Source organism: Symphodus melops, assembly GCF_947650265.1.
Source record: "Symphodus melops genome assembly, chromosome: 9".
NCBI lineage: Eukaryota > Metazoa > Chordata > Actinopteri > Labriformes > Labridae > Symphodus > Symphodus melops.
The window spans coordinates 27,708,058-27,722,254 of record NC_136699.1 but is presented as its reverse complement, the minus strand read 5'-3'; the positions used below and the strand labels follow the sequence as shown (position 1 = coordinate 27,722,254).

The 14,197-nt window shown below is 46.3% G+C and overlaps 3 protein-coding genes across 6 annotated transcripts; all 3 read left to right on the top strand.

Moving 5' to 3' along the window:
- The first annotated feature begins 1,175 nt into the window (after window positions 1–1,175).
- Window positions 1,176–3,750, top strand: LOC306828961 (uncharacterized protein). Its single transcript, XM_079351722.1, has 5 exons — window positions 1,176–1,953; window positions 2,051–2,556; window positions 2,650–3,277; window positions 3,376–3,624; window positions 3,728–3,750. Exons 1-3 carry the CDS (start codon window positions 1,650–1,652, stop codon window positions 2,701–2,703), a joined length of 864 nt encoding a protein of 287 aa, XP_079207848.1. The 5' UTR covers window positions 1,176–1,649; the 3' UTR covers window positions 2,704–3,277; window positions 3,376–3,624; window positions 3,728–3,750.
- Window positions 3,751–4,142: 392 nt separating this feature from the next.
- Window positions 4,143–5,817, top strand: LOC306828965 (uncharacterized protein; the record flags this gene model as incomplete). Of its 4 annotated transcripts, none has more annotated exons than XR_013779811.1 (3): window positions 4,143–4,511; window positions 4,606–5,248; window positions 5,304–5,817. XR_013779811.1 is itself a non-coding variant. In XM_079351727.1 (3 exons), 2 exons carry the CDS (start codon window positions 4,143–4,145, stop codon window positions 4,666–4,668), a joined length of 432 nt encoding a protein of 143 aa, XP_079207853.1. In that variant the 3' UTR covers window positions 4,669–4,672; window positions 4,742–5,817. The 4 variants fall into 4 exon arrangements, 3 of the variants coding, with proteins under 3 accessions (XP_079207853.1, XP_079207854.1, XP_079207852.1); XM_079351727.1 differs by having other exon boundaries at window positions 4,606–4,672; window positions 4,742–5,817; XM_079351728.1 differs by having other exon boundaries at window positions 4,612–5,817.
- Window positions 5,818–7,448: 1,631 nt separating this feature from the next.
- Window positions 7,449–11,339, top strand: LOC306829396 (uncharacterized protein; the record flags this gene model as incomplete). Its single annotated transcript, XM_079352439.1, has 2 exons — window positions 7,449–7,808; window positions 11,223–11,339. Exons 1-2 carry the CDS (start codon window positions 7,503–7,505, stop codon window positions 11,337–11,339), a joined length of 423 nt encoding a protein of 140 aa, XP_079208565.1. The 5' UTR covers window positions 7,449–7,502.
- Window positions 11,340–14,197: the final 2,858 nt, after the last annotated feature.

The following is a 14,197-nucleotide window of genomic DNA, read 5'->3' as shown; positions in this document are numbered from 1 at the left end:
TTGAGGATCCGTCCAGGGAGACAACGACATGAGTATTGCTGTCACGGGAGTGTTTGTGTGTTGATCATATCAGACGATGAACGCTGGTAACATGAACTAACGTGTGCCCTGTTTTATTTTCTGTGTGTAGCTACCTGCAGTGGCTGAGGACTCAGAGGGTCAAGGACGGTTCTCGGATGCACCGGCTGCAGTCGTACGTGCGGGGGAAAGACCAGGAGGTCGCGGTCGCACCTCCTCAGGATCCGCACGTGGTGCAGCAGCCGGCTCCATCGAGTAAGCACAGCTCAAGACTGGAGGCGCACCAGCTGCAGGTTAAATTTATAAGACCACAGCATGCATTAATTTCTTTTTCCTTTCTCACAGTCTCCGGGGAAATCCCTGATCAGCTCCTCCTGGAAGTTTTGGAGGAGGTCAAAAAGTGTGAGTATTTCATCCGTGCAACAAGTTGATGTGAACGTGTGAGTTATAACAGAGTGAGAACCACAGAGTCTGTGTTTGTGGCAGGAGGAGGAGGAGGACCAGCGGCAGCAGGAGGAGATGCTGCTGCTGCTGCTGCAGGCCCTGAGTTTGGGAGCAAAGGTTAGGAGATCTGATGAAGTTGATGAAGTTGTTCTTGTGAACATTGGGATCTTTACACTGACAGAATTCTGATCTATCCTGCAGCTGCTGCCAGCATCCTGGAGGAAGCTCCTCCCTCAGCAGGACCATGATTGGCTGGGCAGGGCGCTGTTCACCAAGAACAGCAGAGGGGCGACAGTGCTCACCAGCCAGCTGCATCTGTGGTGGAGCCCCCCAGAGGCAAGGCCCCTCTACACCCAGAAGCCCTCGCCCAACGCCTTCTTCCTCAGCCGGTTCTTCCTGTGGGCCCCCTACAGGATGTGGGCATACAGGCTTGTGTGCACCCACTGTAAGCGCAGGTTGACCGGCGCCGGGCTGTACAAGACGGTGAGGAGGGTGCTGGACATGAACAGCTGGTACTTCATGGGCACGGAGTACCTGGAATGCTGTTCATGTCACAAGAATTACCCGGCGTGGGCGAAGGACCTCGTGGCCCAGCTGGATTTGGCACACCAGAGGCAGTTTCCAGCTGTCCTCACCTACAAGAAAGCAGATACATCCTGAGTGTTTAACATGTCTGTGTTTCTCTCAGTGTTTAACATGTCAGTGTTTAACATGTCAGTGTTTAACATGTCAGTGTTTAACATGTCTGTGTTTAACATGTCAGTGTTTAACATGTCAGTGTTTAACATGTCAGTGTTTAACATGTCAGTGTTTAACATGTCTGTGTTTCTCTCCTTCTGTCTCAGGCTGTCCTGCGACAGCATGGTCATCGGTCAGATGAAGCGGCGCACTGCTGGCAACAGCACGTTTCGTCTCTGCACCACTCTGATGGAGCAGCACAGCGAGCAGTGGATCACACGGAGCATGCTGTACCTGTCAGTCATCAGCAAGCTGAGAGTCCCGGGTGCAGCACCAGCGCGGGACGTGACTGTCCCGCCCATGCCCCCGATCCCCACCCGAAACTGGCTGCTGTCCGTCTACGTCAGGGAGGCTCTCCCACAGCTAGAGGAGACGAAGGCCAGGATCACGTCGGTGTTTGGGGACATCTTATAGATGGACTCCACCAAGAAGGCAAGCGTGATGTTGTGATGAAAGACATGATGAAGGGAAAACGTGCACACGCACAGTGTAGAGTGACAGTTTGTGTGCGTCTGTGTTTTTCACCGCAGATCACCAAGAAGCTGGCGAGGCAGGCCGCCGGGACCGCCGCCTGGGCCACCAACGTGGGCAACGAGCACGGGCAGGTGCTGATGTCCGTGCTCACTGACTCCGAGGGCGAGGGTCTGCTGCCCATGGCGGGCGGACTCATGCGGCGCTACAGGGAGGCAGGACAGCGCCCTCCTCGCGTCATCTGTCGACCGGGACTGCTGCGCCGCCTTCGGGCAGTGCAAGGTGCGCAGCGAGCTCCGAGCGCGGGGAGGGGTCTGAAAAAGATGTCTACCTTTGTTGTGTCGTTTGTGAACTGACAAACGCTCCGTGTCTCCTCCAGGTGTCGGCCATGTTTGCAGAGTGGGACCAGCTGGTGGTGCACCTGGACGTGTGGCACCTGATGCGACGCTTCGCCAGAGGTGTCACCACCGACAGCCACCACCTGTACGGGCTCTTCATGGCCAGGCTGAGATTTGCCATCTTCGAGTGGGACCGGGCCGACGTAGACCGCCTGCAGGGGGCCAGGCGGAGCGAGGAGGGGAGGGACACTGCGGTGAAGCTGACAACAAAATGGCCCCTCACTGCCGTCGCCGGACCAGAGCACTGGACGAGATCGAGCAGCTGATCCGGGAGCTGCTTGATCACTTCTGGGAGCTGACTGACACTATGGGCATCCCTCTGATCGACCGGGAGAGGATGCAGGAGATCTGGAAGATCCAGCGCCGCCATCTCCGCTGTATCCAGGACCCTGTAGGGGTGGAGCTCTACACGAAGATGGGGCAGTTGACCAGAGGGGGGGGTCATCCAGCCCGTCGTCTCACCTCCACCTGTGCCACTTCATCCCTGGTGAGTGTGTCTGTGTTTCTCTGAGAGTGTGTGTCTGCGTTTCTGTGTGTGTGTGCATTAGCTGACAGTGTCTCTTTCTCTCCCCCGTCTCAGGCACGTCTGCCAGTGCCCTCCACTTCCAGGTGTACCTGCTGGAGGGCCTGGTGAGGTGGAACGAGAACAGGGCCCGAGCAGCAGTTCAGGGCGGCAGGGGGGGTCCCCTGAGCTGCTACGACTCCCGGGCGATTCAGGCTCTCAACCAGCTCTCCCAGGACCTCATGGGCATGAGGCTGGTTGAAAATTACACTGAGTCTGGGCAGTACACAGGCGAGGGCGCACAGGACCGTGTGTATGTAGGTGTGAGTGGCACTCTAACTAGCTGCAGCTGTTGGAGCAGGTAACTTGACTCAACGTGTTGTGAACTCCTCCAGCAAAAGCCTGTCTCTGTTACCATTCTTTCTAACACTCGTCTTTGTCTGCCGCAGGACGTCATCGGCCCCGATGGCCACGGCGGGTACCAGCACGCCGTCCGTCTAGCCCATGTCCTGGTGGGGCTGCGTCTCCAGGCCTGGGTGACGCAGCAGCAGGTGGCGGAGGTGGTCGCCCTGTGGGACATGTTGTCCGACAGGGACAAGGAGCCTGTCTCCTTCCCGCCTCACCACCGGGACCGCTTGGTATTGGGGAGGTTTCAAGCGGGACACAAAAAGCTCAAGGCCATCGTGGGCCTGGACAGCAGCGTTCGGTACGTGTCTGTGTTTGGACTCGGCTCTCCGTCTGATATTCCAGTGTCTAGATTGTTTGTTTGAGTTACTCAGTCTCTCTCTCTCTCTCTCTCTGCAGCTCCTTCCTGGGCCAGGGCTCCGGTGCGGCACTGTCTCCGAAGGTGAGCATGACAGTGAAGGCCATCTTTTTGGAGCTGTGCTGCATCCACTACGAGGGACGCACCATCGCTGGTACCCGGGTGCACCGCTGGCAAGCTGCCTTGAGGGACTACGGCATGATCCGAGACAACGTCTACGGTCATCGGGCCCTCCTGGCAGCCGCCCCCCTCCAGCTGTACGAGGTCAACAAGCGGACAGTCATGCAGTGGTGAGACTCGTGTTTCCGTCTGTCGTGCTGGGATGTACAGGTTGATTGTGGACAGAAGATGCTGACGACAAGCTTTTTATGTGAATGTTTTTTACCTCTTCAGGCACAACGAGAGGAGCAAGGCCTGAGCATCTGCCTGAAGATGCGTCCGGTCAGGCCGCCACGCGCCGCGGGGCCCTGGCGCCCGAGCTGCACGGCCTCCTCCCGCCCGCCACCGCGTCCGCTGACGGAGCCTCGTCATCCAGGACCCCCATCCTCTTTTTTTTTTTTCCAAAGATTTATTTTTGCCGTTTTTATGCCTTTATTATAGAGGGAGGACAGTGGATAGAGTCGGAAGGGGGGAGAGAGAGTGGGGAGAGACATGCGGGAGATGGGCCACAGGCCGGACGTGAACCCAGGCCGCCCGCGCGCGAGGACTGAGCCTCAATACGTGGGATCGCGCGCACTGCCGCTGCGCCACCGGCGACCCACGGCCCCTCCTCTTTGATCTGCCTGAAGATGCGTCTGGTCAGGCCGCCATGCGCCGTGGGGCCATGGCATCTCAGCTTCATGGCCTCCTCACACCCGCCACTGCGTCCGCTGATGGAGCCTCGTCATCCGGGACCCCCCGGGCCTCCACCTCCACGGATGCTCCGACCTCGTCTGTGCCCCGTACCGCCACCTGGCAGAGGAAGGTCAGGGATAAGCAGCAGCGCCAGGCAGAGGAAGTGGGGGCTCTCTACAAGAAGCACAAACGCTTCACCCACTTCAACTGCAAGCGCTGCGGCCTGCCCATGAACAAGGAGCATGGACACACGCGCTACAGGGGAAAGCTCTTCTGCTCTAAGACCGGGGGACGCTCTGTGGAGGCCTGGTTGGAAGAGCAGAGGAGCCAGCAAACTCCCAGGGTCAATGACTATTCTCTGTGCTCATCATATCAATCTTATGTCATTGCTTCAAGTTTGTGATTCTGACACAATTTCTACATCTGTTTTTCTTCAGCCCCAGCCAGCCAGCCGCCAGCAGCAGCCGTCTGCTCCTCACTCTCTCACTAAGAGGAAGTGAGTGAGTGGGGGGGGCGCTTTGTAAATATTGTATATAACCCAATGTAAATAAGTTCAATCTTTTTTTGTGTGAGTGAGTTGGGGCGCTTTGTAAATATTGTATATAACCACCCTAATCATGTCTGGTTTCATCCTACTGTTGTGTTTAGCTACATCTGTAATGGTTGACATGATCACCCTAATTAGGTCAAGTTTCACTCTATTGTCTTCAACACTTAATGCTAATCTGCTCCTCAATAGTTGGGTACTTTAATGATAATCACCCAAATCACTCCTGGTTTCACCTTATTGTTTTGGACACTTAATGCTAATCACTGCTCCTTTATGTTGCTGAGCACTTTAATGGCCCAGTCTGCATCCCTGCATTGACTGTTTAATGACTGTACTCACACCTCTGGCACTACCTCCAACACCTCTGTACATGCACATGGAACTAGTTTCTAGAAGGTCAGCACTTTGTTTCTAAGGCTCTTTAACTGTTTACAGGTCTCTTTTAACCAACACATGTTTTTCTCCCCTCACAGGTTAGGTACATCATGCTATATAAGTTTTAAGTCTAAGTGCTAATGCTAACTGCACAGGTTATGTACATTATGCTATATAAGTTTAAGTCTAATGCTAATGCTAACTGCACAGGTTTAACCTGTAATTATGTTTACTCTTAGTCACATAGGGGCTGCTAAATCTTGTTTGGGGGATTATTGTATTGGGGGGGGGGGGGGGGGCAGCGGGTGTGTATTGTAACTAATGTCTTGTGTCCTGCATGTCTGTATACTGCTACTGGATGCCTTGAATTTCCCTCTGGATCAATAAAGTATCTATCCGAGTGAAACTTGTTTCTGTCACCTCTCACACGTACCGATCAGGCAGCCCATCAGTGAGTCACATCAGCCACCATATGGTGAAACTTCATTTATTACAAGCAAACACTACTGACATGTTGTAAATAATGTACATAAAGTTAAGTTTTTTGTATTGTATATATCATTTTTCAATGTCAAATCTGACTGAACAAAGTTTGATTGCACTTTAAGTCTGACTGAACAAAGTTTGATTGCACTTTAAAGAAATGTGAGTGTTGAATTAATTGGAGGGATTTAAACTCTAATTTGGCCTTTTCTTCAATAAGTGTTGATGAGTTGATGGTAAATGTCTCGGTGTCCTTTCGGTCGTTTCGCCGACAGTGACTCTCCTGCATGTTGCTGCCTCAGACTCTGATCACAGAGCATGACATCTGTCACAGCCTAACCATCCACACTGACACATTTACCACCTGTCAGATCACATGACAACAGCAGAAACACAAATCAGGATGATCTTTGATGTAAGTACAAGTATTTCACAACACTACAGGAAGAAACCTTAGAACTGGCCATCGTGGGAAAACAGAAAAACAGAACAAATCTCATAACTGACATGTCAAATCAAAAGCTTTTTGATCCACTTTCATGTCCTTGACATCTGACAGGCTTCAAAGGTGATCTTTGAGAAGATGCTCCCCCACCCCTGACCCCCCACCCCCAGGAAGGAAGCCTTGAAAGCTTGAAAGGTGTTGCTCTCTTCATTTGCATCCATCTAAAGCAGGGGTGTCAAACTCCAGTCCTGAAGGGCCGGCTTCCTCAGACTGTTAGATGTCTCCCTGCTGGGACGCAGCTGAATCCAATGAGTGACTCGTTATCAGGCTTCTGAAGCGCTTGATGACAACACATTGGCAAACGACCGTCACCAAAGCCTGGAGCTGATTGGTCAAAGTCACCTTTAACAGGAGGTGTCCACCTCTGGCTTCTTTTCTGGCCTGCAGTCATTTAAACTGCATTCACTCTTCATCATTCACTCGACATTTTCTCTCAAGTAAGTGCCTGATGTGCTGTGTGTATGACTGACTGACTGTGCTTTTTCACTGTGCTGTGTCTGTACCTGAATATTGACTTTGCTGTTTCCTCAATCCTTCTTTCCAGGATGGAGCACAAGAAAGCACTGAGGAAGACGAAGCATGTTGTGCGGGATGAGCAGCTTACAGGTGTGTAAGAAAAAAAATGGAAATGTTCAGACAGTTTGTGAAAAGCTTTAATGCTGTCTTTACACGTGTACTGAATTTCAATGTCATGTGACTCTGAATTAAGCCTTTCGGAGTCGTCTGGTCGTCGTCTGGACCTCCATGCCTGGAGAGAGCTCTGCCTCCAGCAGTGAAGAGTCCTTTGCACCTGCAACTCCTGCCAGCAGGAGGAAGAAAAAGGAGACCACTGCTGCCTCCACTCAAACAACCTCCAGATCTGGTCGGGACCCCACCAGATGCACTTCGTACAGGAGGAGGAAGAGGGAGGAGAGGGACCGGGAGGTCTTGCCCAGAGCCCCCTCTGAAACACCTGCGAGCAGGGAGTGCTCCACATGCGGGGAAATCCGGCACAAATTTTCAGAGCTTTTTTTTCACAAGTTATTATATTGACATATTTTTACACTTAACATGTCTGTGTTTAACATGTCAGTGTTTAACATGTCCTGCGACAGCATGGTCATCGGTCAGATGAAGCGGCGCACTGCTGGCAACAGCACGTTTCGTCTCTGTACCACTCTGATGGAGCAGCACAGCGAGCAGTGGATCACACGGAGCATGCTGTACCTGTCGGTCGTCAGCAAGCTGAGAGTCCCGGGTGCAGCACCAGCGCGGGACGTGACTGTCCCGCCCATGCACCCGATCCCCACCCGAAACTGGCTGCTGTCCGTCTACGTCAGGGAGGCTCTCCCACAGCTAGAGTAGACTAAGGCCAGGATCACGTCGGTGTTTGGGGACATCTTATAGATGGACTCCACCAAGAAGGCAAGCGTGATGTTGTGATGAAAGACACGATGAAGGGAAAACGTGCACACGCACAGTGTAGAGTGACAGTTTGTGTGCGTCTGTGTTTTTCACCGCAGATCACCAAGAAGCTGGCGGGGCAGGCCGCCGGGACCGCCACCTGGGCTACCAACGTGGGCAACGAGCACGGGCAGGTGCTGATGTCCGTCCTCACTGACTCCGAGGGCGAGGGTCTGCTGCCCATGGCGGGCGGTCTCATGTGGCGCTACAGGGAGGCAGGACAGTGCCCTCCTCACGTCATCTATGTCGACCGGGACTGCTGCGCCGCCTTCGGGCAGTGCAAGGTGCGCAGCGAGCTCTGAGCGGGGGGAGGGGTCTGAAAAAGATGTCTACCTTTGATAGTACGTATTTTCATGGATTAATTCCTCTTGATAAATTTGTGGATATATCTTTTAATTGTGTCAACCATGCGAGAGTAATTCTTTTAGGTTTGTGAAGATGTACTCCATAGATGTAAGAGATCTTATTACAGTAGCAGCAGAGTTACATTTGGTTTGGAGCGAACGGTCTTCTTTGTTCTAGCCTCATAGAGAAGTACACAAATAGCAAAGTGTCTGTTGTTGTCTGAGAGATTTAGCTTAACATAGATGTTTGACATTTGAGTCAAGGAGATGAGTTCTTCATGCCTTATACAGAGTCAAGTATTTGTGGGCTGTCTTTCAATCAGAATATAAGGAACACTGTGAAGAAGAATACTTGAGTTGAGTTTATTGGCTTGTAAATAATAACAAATATATACAACCCATCACATACAACATAACTGTCTTAAACCAAAGGGTATAGGCTGAAGCTCCAGGCTACTTAGTGCCTATCCCTCTCAAAACAAAACAGTCAGACAGTGCTCAACGCTCTTCTAACAAACACTTGAGAAAGGAAAAATAAAAAAAAGTCATAGAAGTTGATTTCAGAACTTATCTATATGAAAGTATCCTATTATTTCTTAGGAGCGTTTTGAATCCACTTATTGTTTGAATCACTTTGAGATCTGTATGCAAACAATTCCATAAATTTACTCCTCTTACTGCTCTAGTTCTACATCTAACATTTGTTCTTACTTTCAGTTTTTTAAACAAACATGTTCCTTTTAGCTCATACTTACAGTCACGTTTTTCAAACATACTCAAAATCTTATCAGGCAACATATTATAAAATGCTTTATACACGATAGATAGATAGATAGATAGATACTTTATTGATCCCGAGAGAAATTCAGATGTCAGTATACATTGTCAGTATAACCTTATGATCCACCAAATCATGAAATTTCAGAATGTTTAATTTAAAGAACAAATCGTTTGTGTGATCCCTATATTGTGATTTTGTGATAATTCGTATTACTCTCTTTTGTAAAATAAAAAGTGGTTGGGTGTATGTCTTGTACGTACTACCCCAAATCTCCAGACAATAGGTTAAATATGGAACAACTAATGATGAATATAACAAAAATAATGCCTGCTTATTTAACAAATTCCCAATCCTATATAATATTGCGACTGACTTTGAGATTTTAGATTTCACATAATCAATGTGCTTTTTCCACCCCAATTTGGAATCTAATACAACACCCACAAATTTGATATCAGTTACTCTATTTCCCCCTCCCCTATTTTTACTTTCACTTCTTTGTCACTATTTTTACCCCAAATCATGAACTTTGTTTTACTCATATTCAGTGACAACTTATTGATATCAAACCATTTTTTAACCAATGTCATTTCCCTTTCTACATGTCTCACAATATCCTTTAAATCTTTTCCAGAATAAAAATGTTTTGTATCATTTGCAAAAAGAATAGTCTTTAGAACACTTGAGACTTTGCAGAGATCGTTTAAATACAAAATAAATAATTTTGGGCCCAAGACAGAGCCCTGCGGCACCCCACAAAGAATTTTCAAGCGACTCTGTTATTCATATATGAACAAATCCAAGAATATGCTACCCCTCTGACCCCATACTTGAACAGTTTCCCCAAGAGAATTTTGTGGTCAATAGTGTCGAAAGCTTTTTTTAGGTCAATGAAGACACCCAGACTCACTTTCTTCTCATCAATGGCCTTACTTAACTCATCTATTAATTTTATTATCGCAAGCCCGGTAGACTGCTTGGCCTGAAAACCATACTGCTGCTCAGTCAAAATATTATATTTATTAATAAAACTATCCAACCTTTTCACAAAAAGTTTTTCCAATATTTTGGAAAACTGTGGAAGGAGTGATACTGGTCTATAATTGGATACATCTTTTTTATCACCTGCTTTAAACAAGGGTATGACCTTTGCTACCTTCATCTGGTCAGGGAATATTCCAGTCCTGAAGGAAATATTACATATGTGTGTCAATGGCTTGATAATTTCATCTATTGTTTCTTTCACTAAGGACATATCTATGCAATTGCAGTCTTGTGATCTTTTACTTTTACAGTTTAGAACCGTTTCCCTTACCTCCGATTCACTAACCTCACTTAGATACAAACTTTGCAGATTATTTTCAATTAATTCATCCAATCCATTTTTTTGTTTTGGTTCTACAATATTACTTGCGAGATTCGGTCCCACATTAACAAAAAAATCATTAAATTCTTCGGCCACTTCTTGTTTTTTGTCTATGCACCTATTGTCTTTTATTATACATTTAGGATATGTAGCTTCACTTGATTTATTTTTTATTAAGCCATTTATGATTTTCCATGTTCCTTTCATATTTCCTCTATTTTCCTCTAAACAACTGCTGTAATACGTCTCCTTCCTTATCCTAAGTATTTTTGTTAGTTTGTTTTTGTACAACTTGTATTTCATCTCAGCATTTTCCGTTCTTTGTCTTAAAAAGACCCTGTATAGATTATTCTTCTTTTTACATGTCATCCATGGTTTTGGTTTCCTCATTTTGTTAATGTACAATTTTAAAGGACAATTAATTTCAAATAATTTTAAATAAATATTCAAAAAACAGCTATACGCTTCATTAGCATCATTAACATAAACTTTTTCCCAATTTTGTCTCAACAAATTTTCCTTTAAAGCTTTCAAGGTTTCTGGAGTCCTCAGCCTCCTTTCCATCATCCTCCTTACAGGTGTCTCTGCATTTACTTTACAATTGTAATAAACAAAAATTGGCAAATGATCACTAATGTCTTCAATCAGCAGTCCCGCTACAACATTATTATCAACAACATTTGAGTAGATATTGTCAATTAGTGTAGCACTATGTGCTGTAATTCTACTTGGCTTTGTGATTGTTGGATATAAACCTAAGCTGTCCATTGTATGAATAAAGTCTGCAGTTCCCTTGTGGCCTTGTGAGTACAAAAGATCAACATTAAAGTCTCCACAAACAAAAACATTTTTTTTTTACCAACCACCTTCTCAAACATACAAACTAACTGATCCTTTGTTATGTCAATACATGTCCCCGGAGCTCTATACACACAGCTAAATATTATATTTCTACTTGCTTTCATCTCAATTTCCACAGTGACAATTTCAAAATTCCCATCACCTTCTTACTTCTTCACTTGGCCAGTGACTGCAGAGCCGTGGTCATGAAGCATGTCTGACCTATTGTTTGTTATGTTATTATGTTATTTGACCATGGATAAATAAATCTAAGATGATCCACAGGTCAACACAGATACAGAAACCCCCACCTTACAACCTTTGTTGAGTCGTTTGTGAACTGACAAACGCTCTGTGTCTCCTCCAGGTGTCGGCCATGTTTGCAGAGTGGGACCAGCTGGTGGTGCAGCTGGACGTGAAGCACCTCATGCGACGCTTCGCCAGAGGTGTCACCACCTGTACGGGCTCTTCATGGCCAGGCTGAGATTTGCCATCTTCGAGTGGGACCGGGCCGACGTAGACCGCCTGCAGGGGGCCAGGCAGAGCGAGGAGGGGAGGGACACTACGGTGAAGCTGACGGCCGACGACATGGCCCGCCACTGCCATCGCCGGACGAGATCGAGCGGCTGATCCAGGAGCAATAAATATATATTAAATAGGTCTCGAATTGCAACCCGAACCAGTTATTTTTTAATTATTTGCATGTAGACCTAATAAATTGAATTAGGGAAACTAACCAATTGTTGTAGCCAGAGAGGTGGGGGACGTAATTCACTGTCGGCACCACCTACTCAAAAGTTTGTTTAGCGGTATGTTGAAAGCATGGGCGTGTAGAGAGAAAGAAGTCAATTTTACTCCACACTCTCTAACTTCAAGCACCATGGAAACAGTAACTTTACTGTGCAGTAACACGGATGTGATGTAGGCTAGTAATACAAAGCATGAGTACAGTAACTTTACTGTGCAGTAACACGGATGTGATGTAGGCTAGTAATACAAAGCATGAGTACAGTAACTTTACTGTGCAGTAACACGGTTGTGATGTAGGCTAGTAATACAAAGCATGAGTACAGTAACTTTACTGTGCAGTAACACGGATGTGATGTAGGCTAGTAATACAAAGCATGAGTTCAGTAACTTTACTGTGCAGTAACACGGATGTGATGTAGGCTAGTAATACAAAGCATGAGTACAGTAACTTTACTGTGCAGTAACACGGATGTGATGTAGGCTAGTAATACAAAGCATGAGTACAGTAACTTTACTGTGCAGTAACACGGATGTGATGTAGGCTAGTAATACAAAGCATGAGTACAGTAACTTTACTGTGCAGTAACACGGATGTGATGTAGGCTAGTAATACAAAGCATGAGTTCAGTAACTGACACGAAACAAAGCAAGAAAACCGTAACGGCTTTTTACTGTGTTTCTGTCATGATCCAGGGTTTTAGTGCTTTCCACGTGTTGTCAGTTTTCCCTGTCTGTCTGCTCCTCCTGTGTTCTCCCTTCCCCCCTTGATTAGAGTGGTTGCAGGTGCGCTCACAGGTGTGGATCATCTCATCAGCTCCTGTATTTAAGCCGGCTCTCTCCATGCAGCCGGCGGCAGATTATTGTCTTCACCTCGTGGTGTCGTTCCTCCAAATCAGGCTCTCCAGAGTTTTGTTTCGTTGATGTGATCTCCAGGGTCAGGCAGGGCAGGGTCCACGTTGGTATGAGTGGAGTGCATGAATTTAGAATGGATTCACCCCTCATACACAAACACAAACGTCACGCTTGTTTGTTTACGTTGTCTATAGTTTAGTTTGTCACAGTTGTTTGATTGAGTTTCATTGATTAACTTGATGTTTCTTTGTTAAATAAATTCTGTTATAATTTAAAGTGCAGTTTGTGATTCCTGTGTAACAGCATTGTGACTCAGGCTGGGTGAAAGGGCTTTGTGTTCGGATTTCACACCTTCAATTAAATACAGATTATTAATTATTGATATTGGTATTTAATTACTTTATTTGAGACTGATATTGTAATCTTTGGTTGTTTCCTTATTAAACTCAGTTTAATAACAAATTATTGATTTGTATTAATTAAATGTAATTATTAATGCTAATTTGATAACGGTGGTGTACTTAAACCTGAATAACGTTTTAACACTTTCTATAGCGTACTTGGGGAGAGCAGCATTACAGCGTAACGAGGGGTAACAGTTTCTCTAAACCACCACGTGAACATGCTCAGTAGGCACTAACAAACTACGGCAAGACTGAAAGGTCAAACTTAAATAATAGCATTAATACACCACAATAACCACATTTTACTTTAAAAAACTAATTGTTGATCAGGTTTTCACTCCTGAAAACCTGATCAACACATCCCATCAAAAGAATGTGCAGAGAAATCCAAGGTAATTATTTAAAGGAACCAGATTTCTTTTTACAACTTTTAGGAACTAGGCGACTTTTACCCGACACCTGGAAACCAGTGGGTGTGGACTGTAGCTGTTTCCATTCAATGTTCGTGAAGCTTTTTTACGGCCCTCATGGGCGCTTTCATCTTGGAATGTCGACGTCATTTGCAACCAGACTGCGCAGGAGGAGCCCTAGTGTAGTTTCTTAAGTCCCCTCCTTGACGATGATGTGTAGATGATGAAGAAATATCCGCTGACACTGACTTGCATGTAATATAAAACATTTATTTACAAGAACAGCATCAGTCCAGGTTAGTCATGTTCCTGGGAGAGTCACCAGCCAAATGTGATCCTCTCGAACAATGAAGAAGACCTTCTTATTTATACAGTTTTGGTCAAAACAACATCAAGACCTTTATGACTTCATTTAAGCTTTGATCCTTCAGGCTCCTACAGTCCTGCACCCCCTGTGGTTCCTCAGGACATATGGCCTCAAAGGTTACCATAGGTCACCATAAGGTGACTTCTTATCTCCCCCAATGTAGCCTAAGAGTCTGTTCTCACTTCTAAATTGTTTATCTTCTTCAGTCTTAAGGAATACCCTCATAAATAAACCCCTACATTGTCTTTGATGTTAAATCAACCTCTAACTTTAAGAACACCATTTGTCCCACAAAAGGCTCACATGCTTCAGCAGCACATTTACACTTCAAATACTTATTTATATTACATTGTCGTATGTAAAATACACTTCATATTCCCCCCTTCGAGACTTTAGTCTCGAAAAAGAATAACACACAAAATACTTATGACATAACCTTTTGATCATGACTTAACCTTAAAATTTGCAGAGTGTGAGAGCGAAAAACCTATTGAGCAGACATCTTTCAAATACCATCATTCAATCTAGATAGGAAAATTCTCTCAACGGCCCCACTGCC

What these genes read in the sequence shown, in the direction of transcription:
- LOC306828961 (XM_079351722.1), top strand. Translation starts at nt 1,650, where the DNA reads ATGAAAGACATGATGAAGGGAAAACGTGCACACGCACAGTGTAGAGTG. An exon ending in CCGCCTTCGGGCAGTGCAAG is followed by an intron (nt 1,954 to 2,050) that starts GTGCGCAGCGAG and finishes TGTCTCCTCCAG; the next exon opens with GTGTCGGCCATGTTTGCAGA. An exon ending in CCTGTGCCACTTCATCCCTG is followed by an intron (nt 2,557 to 2,649) that starts GTGAGTGTGTCT and finishes CCCCCGTCTCAG; the next exon opens with GCACGTCTGCCAGTGCCCTC.